The 17721-nt window shown below is 49.7% G+C and overlaps 2 protein-coding genes across 5 annotated transcripts; one reads left to right on the top strand and one right to left on the bottom strand.

The window, feature by feature from the left end:
- Nucleotides 1-1800: 1800 nt before the first annotated feature.
- Nucleotides 1801-11201, bottom strand: ezh1 (enhancer of zeste 1 polycomb repressive complex 2 subunit). 4 transcript variants are annotated; one of them, XM_068750479.1, is made up of 20 exons: nucleotides 11064-11201; nucleotides 9808-9961; nucleotides 9586-9711; nucleotides 9283-9405; nucleotides 9092-9209; nucleotides 8765-8998; nucleotides 8195-8297; nucleotides 7845-8008; nucleotides 7629-7753; nucleotides 7383-7542; nucleotides 6320-6504; nucleotides 5444-5535; nucleotides 5134-5162; nucleotides 4930-5055; nucleotides 3991-4172; nucleotides 3812-3907; nucleotides 3635-3716; nucleotides 3473-3553; nucleotides 3317-3401; nucleotides 1801-3209 (listed from the first exon to the last, which is right to left on the bottom strand). In XM_068750479.1, exons 2-20 carry the CDS (start codon nucleotides 9955-9957, stop codon nucleotides 3149-3151), a joined length of 2322 nt encoding a protein of 773 aa, XP_068606580.1. In that variant the 5' UTR covers nucleotides 9958-9961; nucleotides 11064-11201; the 3' UTR covers nucleotides 1801-3148. The 4 variants fall into 4 exon arrangements, with proteins under 4 accessions (XP_068606580.1, XP_068606577.1, XP_068606579.1 ...); XM_068750476.1 differs by having other exon boundaries at nucleotides 7629-7720; XM_068750478.1 differs by having other exon boundaries at nucleotides 7629-7720; nucleotides 8765-9209.
- Nucleotides 11202-15262: 4061 nt separating this feature from the next.
- Nucleotides 15263-16190, top strand: ramp2 (receptor (G protein-coupled) activity modifying protein 2). Its single transcript, XM_068750448.1, has 4 exons — nucleotides 15263-15311; nucleotides 15501-15533; nucleotides 15654-15831; nucleotides 15941-16190. Exons 1-4 carry the CDS (start codon nucleotides 15263-15265, stop codon nucleotides 16188-16190), a joined length of 510 nt encoding a protein of 169 aa, XP_068606549.1.
- The last annotated feature ends 1531 nt before the right edge of the window (nucleotides 16191-17721 follow it).

The following is a 17721-nucleotide window of genomic DNA, read 5'->3' as shown; positions in this document are numbered from 1 at the left end:
GCTCGTTAGCATTTTGTCTCATGCTGGACTGCAGGGTGAAAATATTGAAGTGCCTGATCTGAGCAAGCTTGACCTGAAGCAACCATAATAGCTTATTCAGATGGGATTTGGACTTGACGCTGTGGGAAAAGGAATTTAAGGGATGTTTGAAATATTATTTACTGATTATGATTTGTCTTTTCCACTGAGCCATTTTTAAAGATCACTTAAAGCCATTGATTGCTTTTTTTTTGCAGTCTGATATGTATCTTACTAATTCGTTACATTTCTTTTTAAGCTCATCATCAGCCTTGGGTTTTTGGAAGCGATCAACAGTGCAACCAAAGTCGAGATCAGTGAAACGAAACCGGAGTTCACGAATAAAACTAAAGAGAGAAACACAGTGATGAGGATGGAGCTTGGAGATGGTGCTTATAGACTGTAAGAGGTGTATACGCTTGCGTTTCTTGTGAATCAGAACTGCCATAGTCAGTAGATAGTAGCTTTTCTGGTCACAGTATGTTCCAGATTAAAAACACATCTGAAATGTGTTGTCTTAAAGTTGAGGTGATGGCCCTCACCTGGGACATCTTCTCGCGATCGTTCCCAACGATTAGCGTCTTCGAGGAAGCTGCGGCTCCACGCGCGAACTGTAAAACACGTAACAAAGGACGACACGAGTGTAAAACCTTTTCTTCTAACTCATGCTTGCTGGATCATTTTCTACCTAAAGCGGTGCAGGGAAAAGCTTAAATTTCGGCACTCAGTTCAATGAAATCTCAAGTCTCACGAGATTAAAATTAATTCGCTGTGTGACGCAATCAACGCTTATCGCTTACCTGTCTACGCAGCACATCAAGTAGAATGTGACGAGTGTATAGGCGAATACACAGGTGTGTACAGGTTTTTTCTTCTTCTTTCACCTATGTGGAATTGCACAGTAAAGGGATGTACAGTAGATGTAAAAAAAAAAAAAATTCAGTCACTGTAATGATATGATTTGCCAATAATGTTTGCAAATGTACAGATTTTGATTTCACAGGCTATATTTTTTAATGACTATTGCGGTGAGATGAGTGAAAAGTGAAAAACGGACCGTGAAACTGACAGAGCAGTTAGTATTTTTGTTCAACAATCAGCCGGCAGCCTGGAGAAGAGTCAACACGCGTGCCCCAACCACCGGGCCGCGGCCCGGTACCGGTCCGTGAGGCATTTGTTACCGGGCCACAAAGAAAGAATAACTAATTTATACAATTTCCGTTGTATCGAGGCCTGAATGTGGCCAGCAGGGGGCGGTAGGGCAGCAGGATGTCATTGGCTCAGACAAGGGAATCTATCTCACATCTTGCTGAATAACATTAAAATTAACGCGTTTAAAGGACGCCACACGTAATTCTGCTCTGATTCCTTTTAAAAAAGAGGCAACAATAGCCCAAGCGGCTCCTAGATAATTGGAAATAAGTGGCCCTGAAAGCAGAAGCAATTACAAGCCAAACTAATCATGTCCTACCCATGAAATTCACCATGAAGCCCTCAGGCTGGTGTGATCGGGGCCATTTGCAGCACAAACAGAATTTAGGTCCCTCCCCTCATTGATGTTTTAATGAATTCCTCCCTCTTGGGATCAGTGGAGTCAGAATCTGAACATTTTCTTTGTTCTTCAGTGAAGCTTGACTGTTTTATTATATGTTCACTGTAAATGACCATTACTGTGTAAATCAAGGCCAAACTTGTCACCTCAATAAAAAAGAAGCTTGAAAGAGATGCAAGCTGCGCACTTTAGTGTTTCAGGCACAAACACACTGCAGGACCAGTTTAATGTTTAATGTATAAAGTTAAAGTTTTATTTTTTATAGGCATACACTGTACATATAGCATAACTCCATTTCGTTCATCTCTGCTGAGAAAGATCTCATTTCAAAAGTGAGCTTTTCATGTTTTATAAATGGAAAACAAAGTGAGTAACAAATCTAGACGGTACAAAGTAAAGAGAATGACAAATGACATTCACACGAGGACGACTTTAATATTTGGTCATAAACTGCCAATCTTTGCTTTAATATGGTAATAAATAGCTTTGCTAAGGTTACCTTTGACTCACATCTGCTAAATACGCAACACGCCCACACCGTTTCAGCCGTTTTCTGTGCGGAATATTTTGGCACATATATTTATTTCTAGAGGAAGACATATACTATTTGACTATGTGTGTTTTATTTTTTATTTATTGCCTTCCCAAAGGGCGAAGAGGCATCATGATCGGGTAAACGTATGACGAGCGGGTTTCTCATGCGCTTAGAGTAACGGTTTGAAATGAAAAGAGGGATGAGATCTGTTCACCACCGTCTACGGATTACATTCAGTCAGTCGGTTTCTCGTCTTGGTTGCCTATTTTACTTTTTTTTTGTAGAATAATATAAACGCACAATAACTTATTTCACCACAGAGATGTGGTGGCGATGCTATAGCTGCTGAGACGGGTTATATTAGCACAGCAGGCCGCCGTCGCCGCCAGAATCGTCGGGACAACCGGCGGCAAAATGACATCACACGACAATACTGAGCGACTGCAGAGAGCAGCGTCGCACTGAATCTACGCTGTGGCTAACACGTGTAACGGGGGTGTCAACCCGAGAGGCAGCGCATGCATTTCACTGATCATATTCAGGTACAACGGAAACGCTTGAGCTACATATTGAGGGTCCAACAAAAAGCCAGTTTTACAAGTACAGTAACCGAACGGCGAAGAGAACAGCACAACGTTAGACAGGCTGCTGCTTTGTTTGGGAGCACCCCCCCCCAAACCCCCCCCCCCCCCCAGAACATGTGATCCTTTTGGTGCAGTAAGCGACGCAGGTTAGGATTAATAGCATTTCCTCTTTAAATACATTTGATATTCTTTGCAAGTTTGGCGCTATATCTTGCAGGTAGCCGGGTGGATGCGGGGGGGGGGGCAGGTGGCGTCCGTTGCCGGAGGAGGCGGCGTGGTGCAGGAGCACCTGCAGACAGCAGGGAGGGAATTTCTATTTTTGGAAATGCAGCAGAGCGAGGTTAGACACGGGGGGACGACTCTGGAAAAGCTGGACGTGGCACGGCAGAGAAAGACAGAAGCGTCGGCGGAGCGGCCGAGGAGCTCTCGGGGGTCGCCGGAGGTAGGCTGCGGGGGTCGCTAAGTCATTTCCACTTCCCTCTCGATCCCGACGTATTTGAGGGCGTCGGCCTGGCTGTATCTACGGGAGGAATCAGAAGGCGGCTCTCGTCAGCGTGCAGCTCCTGCGGACGCCAGCATTTCAAGCCGCATCGATTGCAGAGTCACACTCAACGCCTGCGACTCTACCTGTAGTCAAAGAAGAGCTCCTCCCCTTGCAGAATCGCTCGCTTGGCGAAAATCCCGATGCGGTGGTCTCCGTTCACCATAACCACTGCAACGGCAGTCGTCAGCGACAGCTGGATCAAAGCAAAGCGCTCTGAAGTCACACGGGAGCGGGCTCACCTTTAGCGTAGCAGTTTGGATTGACTGAATGATTAGCGAAGCGGATCTTGTTCCCTTTGCGTGTGGCATCCACGACGAAATCTACCGAGAGACACGGAGCTTGTTAAGGCTTCCTGCAAAATGCTGGCGGCGGCGGCGGCACGGTGTTCGGGCAATACTTGCCATTGTTGAGGTTGAAGAGGAAGCTGGACATGTATTTGTCGTAGATCCTCCCGCGCCTGTCGGCCTCGTCCTGGGAGATCAGCTGCTCGCGCAAACACGAAAGGAAAAGGAAATGAAACTCAAGCGAGCCGAGAGGCCGTAAACAACAACAAACGCTAACCGACTGCAAGCTCTTGCCTCTCCGCAGTACTCTGAGATGAACTCATTCTTCTGCACCGGTTCTTTGATGAAGGTGCCCCACCCAGCGACATCCGACGGCGCCAAGAGCAGGTGCTGAAAGGAGTCGGATCATTGGGTCAGGACGCCACAAATGTGAGCCATCTGTCACTCAAGCAGTTCGGACGTTCCTCGTGCACCTTCTTTATGCCTCTCTGGATGCTGCAGTTCCTGCAGGAGGCCCCCCCTTTGCTTTCCCAGTGGTCTGCGGCGCCACAGGTCATGCACAGGTCTGGGTCGCACTCCCTCACGGCCAGGTAGCACGGACACTGCTTGGTGTTGCACTGAGTCTTACACCTGCAGCCCGGGAAGCGGTTCTGGCCTGGCAAACACAGCGAGACACGCTTGTGAACGGGGCTTTGTGCACGACTCTGCAGAACACGACAGGACTCTAAAGCAGGTCCCCGCCAGGCGGCCGGGTAATGCCGCGCCCGTCGGGGACCTCTGCTGGCCGATATGTTGAAATGCAGTTTTGCGACAACACCCTCCGGGCGGATCAGCAGACGGACCAGGCACGACTAGCCGACTCGCCTTCCCAGCAGCCTCTCCTGGGGGAATGCCGTCCTTAACAAGAGCTGCAGGCAGCGTTCGTCTTCTCTGTCACGCTGGATTAACCACTAATTTCCCGTTTTTTGTGTGCCTGTATCATCAAACGCCGCGCAGCCCTCGCCGTATGACTCACGCCGACGTCGGAGATGATGCCGTTTACCGGGCTCAGTTCCCGTCACATCCCTTTGAGGCGCAGCCAGGTTATTTTTTAGAGTACAAACATGTGCTGCTTCCTTTTTGGCGAAGCAATACTGGGCTGGGAGAGGGGAGGGGGGGGTCGACGGAAGGTGAGCGAAACACAATGAACGCGTGGAGCAAATCCACCTTTGTCGTCTGCTCCCCGAAGGACAAAGACAATCCGGATTGAACGGAGACATGCCTGTCCCCGCCAGAGGACAGTCTCTCCTCTGACTGCTGATGGAACGCTGCAGAATCATTTTACATTCCGCGGCCCGGCAGAACCGCCTCGAAGCAACGAAAAGGTTTTCTTTTGCAAGAGAAAAGAAAGAAGGAAGGACGGTGACGCTCACACTCGTTCTCGCACTGGCAGAACTTCTCGCAGAAATTCTGGGTCATCACACACGGGCAGGAGCTGTCGCACGGATGGTTGGGGTGATCGCAGGGCTGGTAGTTGTACACCTGATTGGATGAGTTATCTGGAACAACGAGGACGAAGCGTCAGACCGGGGGTGGGGGGAGGGGAGGGGGGGGGAAGCTTTAATCGATGAACGTACCTTTCTTTAGTTGAATCTTGGCCCATAACCTGCAACACAACAACAACAACAACGTTTACTAGAACTCTTCTGTGCTGCACGTCTAATGCAGCTGGTCCTCACGTAACGACGGCTTTACGCGTGTTTGTTGTGTTGGCCACACACACACACACACACACACACACACACACACACACACTTTGAGATTTCTGAAAGCCCGTCGTAACGCAGAGTCGTCGGTAAGCGAGGACCACCTGTGCACAGTTAACGGCAAATGAATTGTCTTGATTCGTTACATTTACGCTTCATCTATTCAGAGAACTTATCCTGCCTGTGCTTCCTTTTCTTCTTCTGGTGCGAGATGCCTCCGTCCGCCAGAGGAACGCGATGGATCAAGGCCTCCTTCACCGCAAATTCGTACACCTGGGGGGAGACGAAAAAGCACAACACACACACACACACACACACACACACATCTGTAAGAAACACAAACTGCAGTGAAGAAATTCTGTCCTGAAGTTGTGTAACGCGCCGCTGAGCTGAAAGGCACGTTGCTGCGGTTACGCCACAGAACGCTGTGCACCCTCGGTGTTATCAGAACTCTGCAGAGGCCAAACGTGCACGTTTGTGTGCGCGTGCAGAGAGTCGCTCACACAGCGCTGCCAAATCACCCCCCAAAAACCAGATTTGGCCTCTTCCCTGGGACTGGGACACACACACACACACACACACACACACACTCACACACACAGCTGGCTCCAGCATTTCCACTCAGTTTAGCAGTGGGCGGGGCTTTGTGGATACCAGCAGCGCTGTGATAGGTAGACAGGTATGGAAACAGGCTGTTTCAACAATGACATGAATGTAAGAAGCTACAGCGTGTAATTTATGACGTAACGTTTTTATTATGGGATGTTCCAACACTGCTGGGAAGCGTTGGAACGTCTGAAGAGGATCGACCTCGTGATGAGGGATGTCTAGTCCCTTCCCCTCTGTGGTCGACCCACAGGCGCCGGACGCACGTGCGATTTCCCACGTGATGATAAAGATACCAAGAATAATCCAGAACCTTTTGGTGATGATCCAGATCACCATACGGACGGTGTAAACCCAATTAGGAGGGGAATGAGCTGCTTGGCGGAGGTCTGCTTTTCTTAGTTAACGAATGTCGTCGCGTCAGAAGGAGTCATCGGGCAGAGCGTTTCACCTCCTTGCAGGTCTTGGTGCCGATGAGGCGAGCGATGGAGCAGAAGTTGTTGAAGTACGTCCCGTGGAGGACTCGGAACAGGGACTCCTCCGCCCCGCTCCACTGGACCACACAGCACGCCTGCTCTGGCCCGTCATCGTCTCCCGGACGCAGTTTGATAGGAGTCTGGCAACGCGAGTTCCCCTCTGTCAAAGACACGCACGCACATGCACGCACATGCACACGCACACGCACACACACACACACACACACACACACGAAAGATCCCTCCGTTACTATTTTTGGTGCGTCTGCGCTTTCACACGTGCGCACACACACCACTGGAATCTTAAGCTTTGAATTAGCTTTTCGGATATTCGAGAGCAACACTCCCACCACAGCGCCTGGCATTGTGCTGGATGTTGCTAGGCAACAGGCTAACTGCAGCCTCGCTGCAGCCACATGCTCCAGCGCAGAGTATCTTCATTAATCTGCTCAACAATCTGTTTTTTTTTTCCACATTATCTCAACGCGGACGAGACAATCTGCTGAGTCACCGGCCCGAGCGCATGCGTGTTCCCAAAAAACCAGGAGCGGGGTCGCTGACTCGGATGAGTCACAGACCAGAGAGCTCCCGGAGGGAGGGACGACAAAGATCCAGAGGAGACGGCGCTCCTTTTATTCGATGCAAAGATGGTGAGAGAAAAGAAAAGACGAAGAAAAAAAAAAAGAGAACCGAGCGGGGAGAGGGATCCAGAGCTAACAGCTGGTTTGTTTTGCTTGGCGAGGGAGCCGATACTGAAAGGAGGGAGACGGAGGAGGGAAACGGAGGAGGGAGCAGGATATGACTGGAAAGCTATCATGTGCAGCCAAATTCCACTTTACTGACGGGCCGTACAGAAAGGGGAGGGATTTAGGGGTCAGATTATGGTAAACCAAACGTTTCCTCCGTCCAGCAGTGACATTTGATCACTTTGGAAAATGTGAGGAGAAAAAACAACAACAATTAGAATCCTTGATCAGCCTGGTAGCTTCCTTAGCTGTCCCAGCTCCTTCCCCTGTTCTGGTGAGGGCGGGCTCCTACCTGAGGAGGAGGTGGTTTCATCGCTGTCGGCCTGTTTGCCCTCCTCGACGGACCCCGACGTCCCGGGGCAGCTGGAGCTGGCGGGGCGCTGCTGCCTCCGGTGTCTCCGGGACCGCTGTGATCGCAACATGTTCTGATCCACAAACTCCTTAGCCCCTTTCTTCATGGAGGGGGGGGGGGGGCAAACAGCAATGAGTAAAAACATCGGGCTGAATGCACGGAAAGGTTGGAAGCGTGCGCTCGCACCTGTAACAGGAAGCAGTCCACGCCACACGGCTCGGTCTCCATGTGGATCTCCTTACTCTTCCTCTTGTAAACGTTGGGTGTCGCGTGGAAGGCTTCGGGAAAGCAGACGGACGCATTTTGACTGTCTGTTCACAAAAACACGCAAAGAAACAGCGATCTCAATGGCTGCCGTGAGGCGACGATGATGACGAGTGTGTGTGTGTGTGAAGCCATTACGATGGAGGAAACAGTCGTATTTGAAGCAGCGCCGGCAGAAGAGCGTGTGGAAGGAGTGCAGCGACTGCTCCCGCTGCACCGACTTCGCAAAAGGCCCGTCCAGGCTGGGCGTGCAAAGCGGGGGCAGCTTCGCCAGGCTGGGGGGCTCCAGCAGGTCCTTGTACCTGAGGAGGCGGAGGGAGAGGTGGAGTTCAAGTGGGGAATATATCACCTGTGTCTCGGGGCCGGAGCGGCGCTATTTGAAACAAAAGCTCTTTCAGATGCAGATGAAATGATTCCACTCTGGATTTTCAGCCTGACAGCTCAGGTAACCATGGTGAGCATTGTGCACAGCCCCCCCCCCCCCTTACTTCTGCCTCAGCTCCTCCATGGTGCCTTTGTAAGGGAACATCGAGGCGATGGCGGTGAATATCTGATCGTTGGGGACCTTCTTGGCGCCGGATGAGTCGCTCACTTCAGGAGACAACGGAGAAACGGAGGCGGTTCATACAAACGACGCTCGATCGTTGCGCAACACAAGCAAATATAGATTACGTAACTGATTACAGAGGACAAGAACGATGTCGGGGCAATCTGACCTTAACCTGACGGGAAGCTTAAAGACTTTCGTGCTTCCGGTTTCCTTTCACTGTGTGTATTAGTGTGTGTGTGTGTGTCTGTGTGTGTCTGTGTGTGTGTGTGGGCGTGCAGCCTGCAATGACAGGTCGTTACGTTCTGGAATTACAGCCAGGTCGTATCAGTGTCGTGAACAAACAGGTTCTCTCCCGCGTGGCGCCCGTGCAGGGACAAGGGGGCGGGGCTAAGGTGAAAGATGTGGGCGACCTTGTAGGAGCCGCGCTCTGTAACGGGAACACGGAGTACCGGCCTTGTCCACCCGGGATCTTTCCAGGTCTCTCCCCGGGACGAAGACCCGCTCTCACCCTCCGTGGTGCTCCTCCTCTTCCTCCTGACGACGAAGGCCACGGCGCCAGTTTCCGAACTCTCCACCGAGCTCCTCCTCATCGCTCTCTGGTCCTCCTTCTTCACCGTCGCCTCTGGCGCGGCCATCACTTCCTCCTCCTCCTCCTCCTCCTCCTCCTCCTCCTCGTGGTCAGAGTACTGGCTCAAGGCTTCCACCAGCTCCTTGAAGACCTCGTCGCTTATGAACCCGCCCTCTGTAAGGAGGGGGGGGGGAAGGGGGGCAATAAGAAGCAAGATTCCAGAGATGCTTAAGGATGACATCATCGCAAGCCGAGGAGTCAACGCACCTCTGTCGCCATGGACACCGTCATAGTTGTCGATGAGCTCCTCCAGGAAGGCCTCGTCCTGCTCCAGCACCTCGTCGCCCATGTACGGGATGTTGTGAAGGAACGTCTCATCCTCCACCTGCATTTCGATTGGTCGGATGAAATTAGGAGTATTCTTCATCGTCATCATCATCAAAGTGTTTCTGCCGTACCATAAAGTTGTGCTGCAGAGGCGACCAGGAGTACATGAAGGGGATCCCCGCCACCGTGGACAGGGGCCTCATGGCCATGGATTGGGCTTTGGCGGCAGGGACGCCGGACTCCACCGTGCACATCTGTAGGAGAACCAGAGGTCGGTTTGAGGCGGACAAGACAACAGAACCCGACCTAAAAGGAGGACCCAGAGGCCGCGCTTTGTCCCGAGACGTCCCACCTGACATCCAGGTGAGAACTCAAGAGGCTCAAGGTGCAACAGGAAGGAGAATCCTCACCACAAAGAGACCGGATCCACGCACCTTCTTGCCGACCGCAGCGCCGCCAGAGCTCGACAGAGGGATGGACTGGATCCTGAGCTTGGACCACTCTGCATTCAGGAGGTTCGTCTTGTGCTCAATCCTTTGCCTGTTGGACATGAACAGAGTCTGAAAGCAAACAAGAGCAGAGAAGCCAAACTGTGACTCTCCCACAGCCACGCAGAGGACAAGGAGGCGGGATTGTGAGTGATTCCTCAGGCCCACCTTCACCGCCTCGGTTTTTTTAAGGCGTTTTAATTGTCGAAGGCGCATGTATTCGGACTTGACCCTCCGCCTCCACTCCAGCAGGCCGCGGGAGGGTGCAAAGGAGGAAGATGGAGGTTTTGGTGCTGGAGCTGCGGCGGCGGCGTCCATGACTCTTTAAAAAGACAAAGATGGGAAAAGGTCGTTTTCAGTCAGGCCAGTTGAAACGATACCACGACCAGAACCACGGCACACGATGGATGCCATCAGAACCCGTTTCAGAAGTGCAGCAGGCGGATTTGTCTTTCCTGACCCGCACCCTCCAGCATGCCAACGGCACGATCTCGGTCATGATGCCCCGGCCGGGGCATTTTTGCAGATGACATCTTCTCCCACTCCTTCCTGCCTTTTAATTTATTTATTCATGATTTTTAAAAAAATATTGTTTAGCTGGGTGAAAGAATCAAAGCTATAGCTCTAAATAATAGTAATAATAATCGCATTTTCAGATTCAGTTCTGCTCAGAATAAACCCGGAACATTTCACATCCAAACCTGAAGCGTTGAGATTGATCAGAAGCACCCGGCAAATAAATAACCCAATGTTAAAACTGAGATTAGGAAATAAATTAGGTGTGAAATTTATCTCACGAACATTTAACTTCGCCATTCCCTCCAAGTCGGGCTGAAAAAGCGCCCCCTGCCGGCGACAAAACAAAACTGCCGCTGACACAGAAATGCCTTCCAACGACGGGTGGCTTTAAACTGCGGCTCTGCTCCGGTTCTGGACGGATTCGGTTCGGAACAAACCGACTCACAGCCTGCGCACGGGAACGCAAAGTGTTTTCTAATTTAACCCCAATAGGCGTCCACATTGCTCAGGAGTGGGCGTGCCTCTTCAGAAAAATACACACGCGCACACGCACACGCGCACACACACATGAAGCAGCGCTGGAAAGTGCGTAGTACAGTTTTACTGCGTTTCATAATCACGCCACCGAACAACAACTTCCCTCTCCGGCTTCACGCAGAAGCAAAAAAAAAATGAAGTGTAAAAGACAGAAATGGGCCCAAAGCGGCTGCCGTTTATCTTATTATTATTATTTTTAATTCGCTGCGTCCTGTAAACTGCACGGCTCGTTTTTTTTTAGCAGACACGCAGCGCCCATTTAAATGTGGCACACTTTAAAAGACGTGCGCCGCAATGACCGCACGTTATTCCAGCGGGATGCGTGTGCGCGTCGAGCCGCGGAAGCGAGTGTCGCAGTTATTAAATACCTTCAGATCCGCGTCTTGCGTCAGGAGCCCGCAACGCGATCGAGTCCCTGTTTTCTGCTGTTTTTTTTTTTTAAATAGTCCGAGAGATCCGAGATAATTAAACGCCGCCTCTGCTATGGATCTGACGCAGATGTCGTCTCCGTGCGGCGAGGGAATCGGAGAGAAATCCCTGCGTTATCCGCGGGCATGCTGCTGGAGGTTGTTGTTGTTGCGCACTTTGGCTTTGGTCGAGCCAAACCGAGCCGTGAGGGTGACGTCTTTATTATGATCCACAGCCTTTCCGAGCAGAGGAGGATGAGTACTCCGCGTCCCAGGGAATAAAAAAAAAAAGTCGCGTGGAAGCAGCCACACGCACATCCAGGAACTGATGCAACGGGTCCACGCACGCACGGCGCGATATCCTCGCGTAAAAGCGTGAGGGAATAATCCGCGTTTTAATCTGGGATATTCCCTGAAAATATATATAACATACACGGTGTGTTGTGTGTGTATATATATATATATATATATTATGTCGTGAATTGTAAGTTAAAATAAAGTTTCTAAAAAAAAAAAAAAGAAAAAGGAGTAAAACGACCAATAGGATGAATTGAAACGCGTTCAGTGGAGTTTTACGGGTGGAAAAATAACCCAGCCGTTGTTCCGCCTCCGTCCTCCAGGGGGAGCTCCGTGCATTTCATCCTGCCTTAAAAAAAGCGAGTTGAATCCAGGTGAACCTTGAACCTTGAGGTGAAGAAACCAGACCCCCCGCCAGTCAGACCACTTTGAAATGAACAGTCTTTTTCTCGGTGGATCAAGGAGCTGATGTGGATTCGGGATCAGACGTTCACTTTCTTAAGTGTTGCATAATAGGTTCTTTTTATGTGGTATTTTCACAATACAATGAAAAACAGACCAATCAAATAAAAAATAAAAATGACAAACACAATTTTTAATGTTCCTCACGATGTGGTATCGTGGGGGGGGGGGGACATCCAAATCCAGATGAGGAGGAATAAAACATACATTTGGAGGACAGTATACGCTGGGCCTGGGACACAGAGAGGGGCGGAGACGCATCAGTATGTCGCCGAGTCAATTCAGATTCAGCATGGGTTAAAAAAAATACAATCAGGAGCCACCATAATTAAAAATCACAATTATGTCAGTGGCTCAAGATTCCAAACACTGAGATTCATTGTATTGTAATTAAAGTAGACACTTCACACATCTTATCCCTCACTCGGAAACATTTCTGAATCCGTATTTATTATTTCTTTGAGGAATTTGTTCAGCGTGAAATCTTCATGGATAAGAAAAGAACCCGATGAATGTTGCTTCCCTCTCTTAGGTAAAAAATAAAAATAAAAAGAGAGAGTTTCCTCCTTAATCTGAAAGAAAACATGGAAGCCCCTGAGCTGGCTGGCTCGCCGCCGAGTCCGGCAGCTGAGGAAGAACAACTCGTCCTTCAGAGGCGTGGACGAGGCGCTGTCTTCATCGAACACAGAAACTCAGTGTGACATTGGGTCCAAAGCAAGCGAGCGCGCTCAAAATGTCGTAGCTTTTAAATACGTTTTTAAAAACATTTTTGTTTGTCTTTCTTTTTGCTGCTTTTGAATAAAAAGCCAAACACAGAATAGTCCAAGCGTTTCCATTGTGCAACAACGAGTTGGCCTCAGAGCTCCTCCATTAGAAATCCTGTCTTCCTTCAAGTGAGACATTCAAAACAAAAAAAAAGTGGACCAACTGTCAGAGGCGTTTGTCCTCCTTCGGACACGCTCCACTCGAGTGTTCAAACCCATTATTGTTGATGCGAGAGAGAGAGAGAGAGAGAGAGAAGAAAAAGATGTGTGGGTCTTCCACACTCTTCTTTTTCTTTGAAAACAAAGGATAGAGAGAGAGAGGGAGAGAGAGAGGGCTGATGGTACACCCATGGACCACAGTGGGTTTTTATCAGAGGCGCCTTGTCCATTGTGTGAATCCGCCCATCCTAGGAAATAAGGGCTTCCTGTTGTTTCAGAGACCCTTCCTGCTAAAAAAGGTTGAGTTGTAATCCCTGCCCGGCCGAGGAGACGGACACAACGGCGTCAGGCAGAATGACCAGCGCTGCTCTCCCTTCTGTGGCTCTGCTCGTCTGGGGTAAGGAGAGGATTTACTTCTGGATCCCTTTATTGTTCCGGAGTCGCTACCCTCCCGCTCAGGAGGAACGTCTCGCTGACTGAGCGCCTTTGGAGAAAGGAGCTTAAGCAAGTCTCACGATTGAGTTCTGCGCTTCCGACAATTAGCTTTAAGGGACGTGAAGTGGTTTTAATGGAAAAAGGGAAGTCTTTTTTTTTTTTTTTGGTGTTGGGAAGGGTCAGGTTATTATAAATTAATCTGTGGGTCATGCTCGAATCTGATTTTCTGTTATTTATTAAATAAGAGCTTTTATTCCTTATGGGAGAGGCGTGTAAGTTTAAATGCTGGTTTAAGATTTCCCTTAAAGCCGGGGCAGACAAAGGGAGGATGCTCTGACCTGTTCACTCCCCAAAGCTATTTCCTTTACGTCCTCTTCAGAAGCTGGGAATATTACAAGATAATCAAATCGCGGCTTTGACTCAACTCCAATATCCATTTCTACCATCTCTTCTTTTACAGCAGGATGCACGGGCGTCATTTGTGTGGGCGATGAAAACTTAGGGGCGAGTCCCGCCACGACCGTAGGTGAGCGAGAGGGAACACAGATCCCACAACACACACGGCAACAAATACTTTGATTAACCCGATGCCTTCCTCTGCAGGGCATCGCCCGACAGAAACGACCATCGCAAGTAAGTTGGGCGCCGTTTCCTTCTGTGCTTAAGCGCAGACTTAAAATCTGCACGCAATCCGGTCTAAATGAACCTCATTGGATGATCTCGTAGACCCCCACGCCCTTTAGAAGCACATGCATCTGCATGGTGAGCGTTTAGGCTCACTTTAACTGGTTTCAGTGATCCCGGCCTCTGCCAGGATCTCCTTGTGCGTTTCGTCATGAGAGCCCAAGACGAGCTCCTCGGGGAGGCCTCTGCATGCAGCGAGGGGTCAACAGCAGTAGACACAAGGCCCGTAACGGTTCGAGCTCATTCAGGACGTGGAGCCAGTTGGGCCCCCCCCCCCCAACTGGCTCCACGTCCTGAATGAGCTCGTCATGCGCCCCACGCAACGTCTGTGATCAACGCATGCACTCCGAGTTGTGAAACAACTGGAACTCTGGCGCGGTGCCGCTTCCACTCTTCCTCATCCTGTGCCTTGCTTTTTTTTTTTTTTTTTTGCTTCTCCCCTTTTCTGACTCCCCTCCTTCCTTTGCCAACCTCCTCCTCTGCAGAAAAAAAAGACACACAACCAAATTGAAGTTCTGCTCGGCAAACAGATGTTGCGAGAGGCCCAACATGTGGCTTCAGTGGCATAAATTAGCAGGCCGGTCGTGAGAAAACATTGACCACGCATTTGGGCCTCTATTTATTTCTCAAGCCGCGGTGACAGCGAGAAACCACCGTACAGATGCAAGCGCATCTGTAACTCGCCATGACGTGCAAAAACAAGAGTTTCCCAACCCGCCTTGGAAACATCAGCGCCTCTTTCTTCAAATTTATCTTGCCTTCCTTTAAACAGCTGGGCGACTCTCGTAAATAAGTGACTCCAGGTTTTTTCAAATGAACCTAGACGCACACAGAACACCGTGCAGAGTCACGATTAAGTCCAACCCCAAAACGCTGCGCTCTAAATGTTTGCTTATGTTTCCTATTTGGCAGAGGCGGCCCAAAAGGCAAATAAATCACATGCTGCGAGCTGGCCGGGCCTTCGGCTGTGAGAAAGCTGAGACTGAAAAGCAGAACAAGAGTTAAAAAAGTAAAGGGCTTTCAGATGTGAGTGCAGCCCAGCTTGGGTGCGCTCCCTTTTTATTTGGGAGAGAATGGAGAGGACACTCTTTGTTGTCTCCACCCCTTTAAAAAGTGCAGAAAATCCCAAAGAAGCGCGCGTTTGAGAGAAGAAGAGCTGCCACCGAGGCGGGTGGGCCGTCAGACAGATCTCCGAAGAACATCTGGTAACCGTGGGCAACACTGCTTGGACATCTGGTAACCGAGGGTCACACGGCGTCTCGTCCATCCTGTCGGGTTTCCTGTTATGCCTCGCTGTATTCAGGCTATCGTACATGCCGATCGGCTCGGGGAAAGGCGCCTTGATTCGTGCTTTCTGACATGAAGGGAGCGCTTGGTTTCTTTGGGGTCTTCCTCTCCCTCGTCTCCGGTGAGTGTGTGGTCTCCCCCCCCCGACGACAGCTGCAAACGTCTGCCTCGGTGTTTAACATGTGCGACGCACAAATCAACGCACAGATCAACTTTCGTATTTAAATGATGCAACTCAATTTGACGGGACGATGAGACACGCTTGTCAGGACTTTTTGAACCTTTTTAAACCTGCTTTGTTTCGTTCTAGATGCTACTCACGGAGAGCCGACCGTGTCGTTCGGTGGGTGAAGCGACATTCCGGCCACACATCCAGATTTTACTGGACTCCTTTCATCCCATTCTAATCCCGTCCTCTTTGTCTTCCTGTCCTCCTTTCCCCCGTTTGTCTAAAAACGCACAGCTTGTGGCAACAACTCTCACAAATGCATGGACTTCTGCGCCGCCTGCTACGATTATTACGGCGCGCCGACAATGGAATGCCTCGCCCAACTGCTGCATCATCTGTGCCTGTCAAACTACGAGAACAACATGGCGTCGCTGAACCGCACCGACTGGTGCAAATGGGGCGACATGAGCGGGTGAGTGGGAAGGTCATTTCTAATGTAGCAATGTTCTATAAAGACATGCACGAATAGAAATGAGAACGAAATACATTCTAATATATTGCCCTTCATCTCCGCGCCGCAGTTTGTACAGCAAACTGAGCCTTTGCACGGAGGAGATATCCGACTGTCTCCTGATCCCGTGGCCCAACCCTCTGGTGGAGCGGGCCTTCGTGGACATCCACACCAAGTTCTTCCAGGATTGTCCCACCGAGGAGCTCAGCGACCCCCCGCCAGTCATCGTCTTTGCCCTGGTGATAACTCCCATATGCCTGATCCCCATCATGGTCAGCCTGGTGGTGCTGAAGACCAAAAACGGGGACGGGAGCTCCTGAGGAGGCTCCGCTCAGAGAAGCCTGGGATCTTCCCTCTTCCTCTCCCCGATCTGGGGACTATAGCTCATTTACACATAACGCCGCCGCCGCCGCCGCCGCCGCCGCCGCGCTCGTCATCATCGGTGACTTTGCAGAGGACATCCGAAAGGCGAGAGGAATTCGGAGCCAGACGGGAACCAGGATGAGGAAACACTGAATGCTGCTTTATGGTGGACGGTATATTAGCAACAACAAATTGCATGTCGCCTTCGCCTCCTGTGACAAATGTTTGACTTTCATCCACAATCGACTCCAGATGTGAATTCCCATTGGTCCCATCTGGAATTCAGTGAGGTTGACTTTTACTGTAGGGCCTGGCGTTCAGGGTCCAGACAACAAAAGCTGTGCGTTTAAAAAAAATACAAAGACATTTTTACTGCTAGTTTAGTGTTTTACTAAACTAAACCTGCTTTAAACCACCAAATTTAGATGACAACTTCTTTTATTTAGTTTTTAAGTAAAATAAAATCAAAAGTCAGAGTTGGATGTAGACATGTGACCGTTTCCATGTGTAGAACGAGGGCAGGAAGATAAAACGCCTGCATGGAGCTGGTTATGTGAGCTAGATTTAGGGTCAGAGGTCACAGATGTACGCCTAGAAAAAGGAGCTCCGTTTCCTGGTATTGTCTATTTTTGAAACAAAAATCTTCCAGCACCCCCCCGTGTAAAAAAAACAAACAAACGACAATCCTCGTGATCATACGATGAGCTAACTGATGTAAAGTTTATCTAACGACTCCACCCAGTGACAAAGAGACACTGGAAGCGTTTCTGCAGCGTTGACAGGAAGATAAGAGCGTTATCTTTTGCCTGAGTCGTGATAATGTGATTATATATTGTTCGGTTTCTAATGACGACATCGCCGCCGTGAGTGCGAATCAGATTGTGTATTTATATTAGTTTTTTTTTTTCTGTGTTGTCAGGACTGAATGTATTTACTGTATGGTCTGACGGAACTCATTCCACCAAACATTGTATTATATATATAAAAAATAAAAATCCATACCAATAAAGCTACAGCTGGATTATTAATGAACCGCTGCTTATTCTTCTACCCACGTGAGGTAAGTGAAAACCATCCTGGTTCATTTTCTTCTGATCGTGAAGAAAAGAGCAGCGGTGCGCTGTGGTGCGGTTGCTATGACGATGTAGTGATGAAAGCAGTGACAGCAGTCATGCATCACACCCTCTTCTGGCAAGAGCAACACTGCAGGGTGGATCTGTGTGTGTGTGTGTGTGAAAATGTGTTCATTGACCCTTCCTCTCTAGAAGTCGGGTCATCCTCATCCACACCTCCTTCTGATCTCATTCCTTTGTGTGTTAAAGTGCGCCAATTTTCTATTTGATGACGTCATTCTGCAAAATGTGGATATTTCCCATGTTCCAAAGGCTGGGCTTCATCAACTGTTTGACTAAAGTGAAATCAGGAACAACAAAAGCGCTGAGCTTGTTTTCTGTCTGGGAATCCCGCCCTCTTGCGGTTGAATGTCAA

Source organism: Brachionichthys hirsutus, chromosome 16 (assembly GCF_040956055.1).
Source record: "Brachionichthys hirsutus isolate HB-005 chromosome 16, CSIRO-AGI_Bhir_v1, whole genome shotgun sequence".
In the NCBI taxonomy this organism is placed as follows: Eukaryota; Metazoa; Chordata; class Actinopteri; order Lophiiformes; family Brachionichthyidae; genus Brachionichthys; species Brachionichthys hirsutus.
Note: the sequence above shows the minus strand (reverse complement) of the source record. Positions and strands in the feature narration are given on the sequence as shown.

What these genes read in the sequence shown, in the direction of transcription:
- ezh1 (XM_068750478.1), bottom strand. Translation starts at nt 9,957, where the DNA reads ATGGACGCCGCCGCCGCAGCTCCAGCACCAAAACCTCCATCTTCCTCC. An exon ending in CCTCTTCAACCTCAACAATG is followed by an intron (nt 3,554 to 3,634) that starts GCAAGTATTGCC and finishes GTCTCTCGGTAG; the next exon opens with ATTTCGTCGTGGATGCCACA. An exon ending in TCCAAACTGCTACGCTAAAG is followed by an intron (nt 3,402 to 3,472) that starts GTGAGCCCGCTC and finishes CTGCCGTTGCAG; the next exon opens with TGGTTATGGTGAACGGAGAC.
- ramp2 (XM_068750448.1), top strand. Translation starts at nt 15,263, where the DNA reads ATGAAGGGAGCGCTTGGTTTCTTTGGGGTCTTCCTCTCCCTCGTCTCC. An exon ending in CTTCCTCTCCCTCGTCTCCG is followed by an intron (nt 15,312 to 15,500) that starts GTGAGTGTGTGG and finishes GTTTCGTTCTAG; the next exon opens with ATGCTACTCACGGAGAGCCG. An exon ending in AAATGGGGCGACATGAGCGG is followed by an intron (nt 15,832 to 15,940) that starts GTGAGTGGGAAG and finishes TCCGCGCCGCAG; the next exon opens with TTTGTACAGCAAACTGAGCC.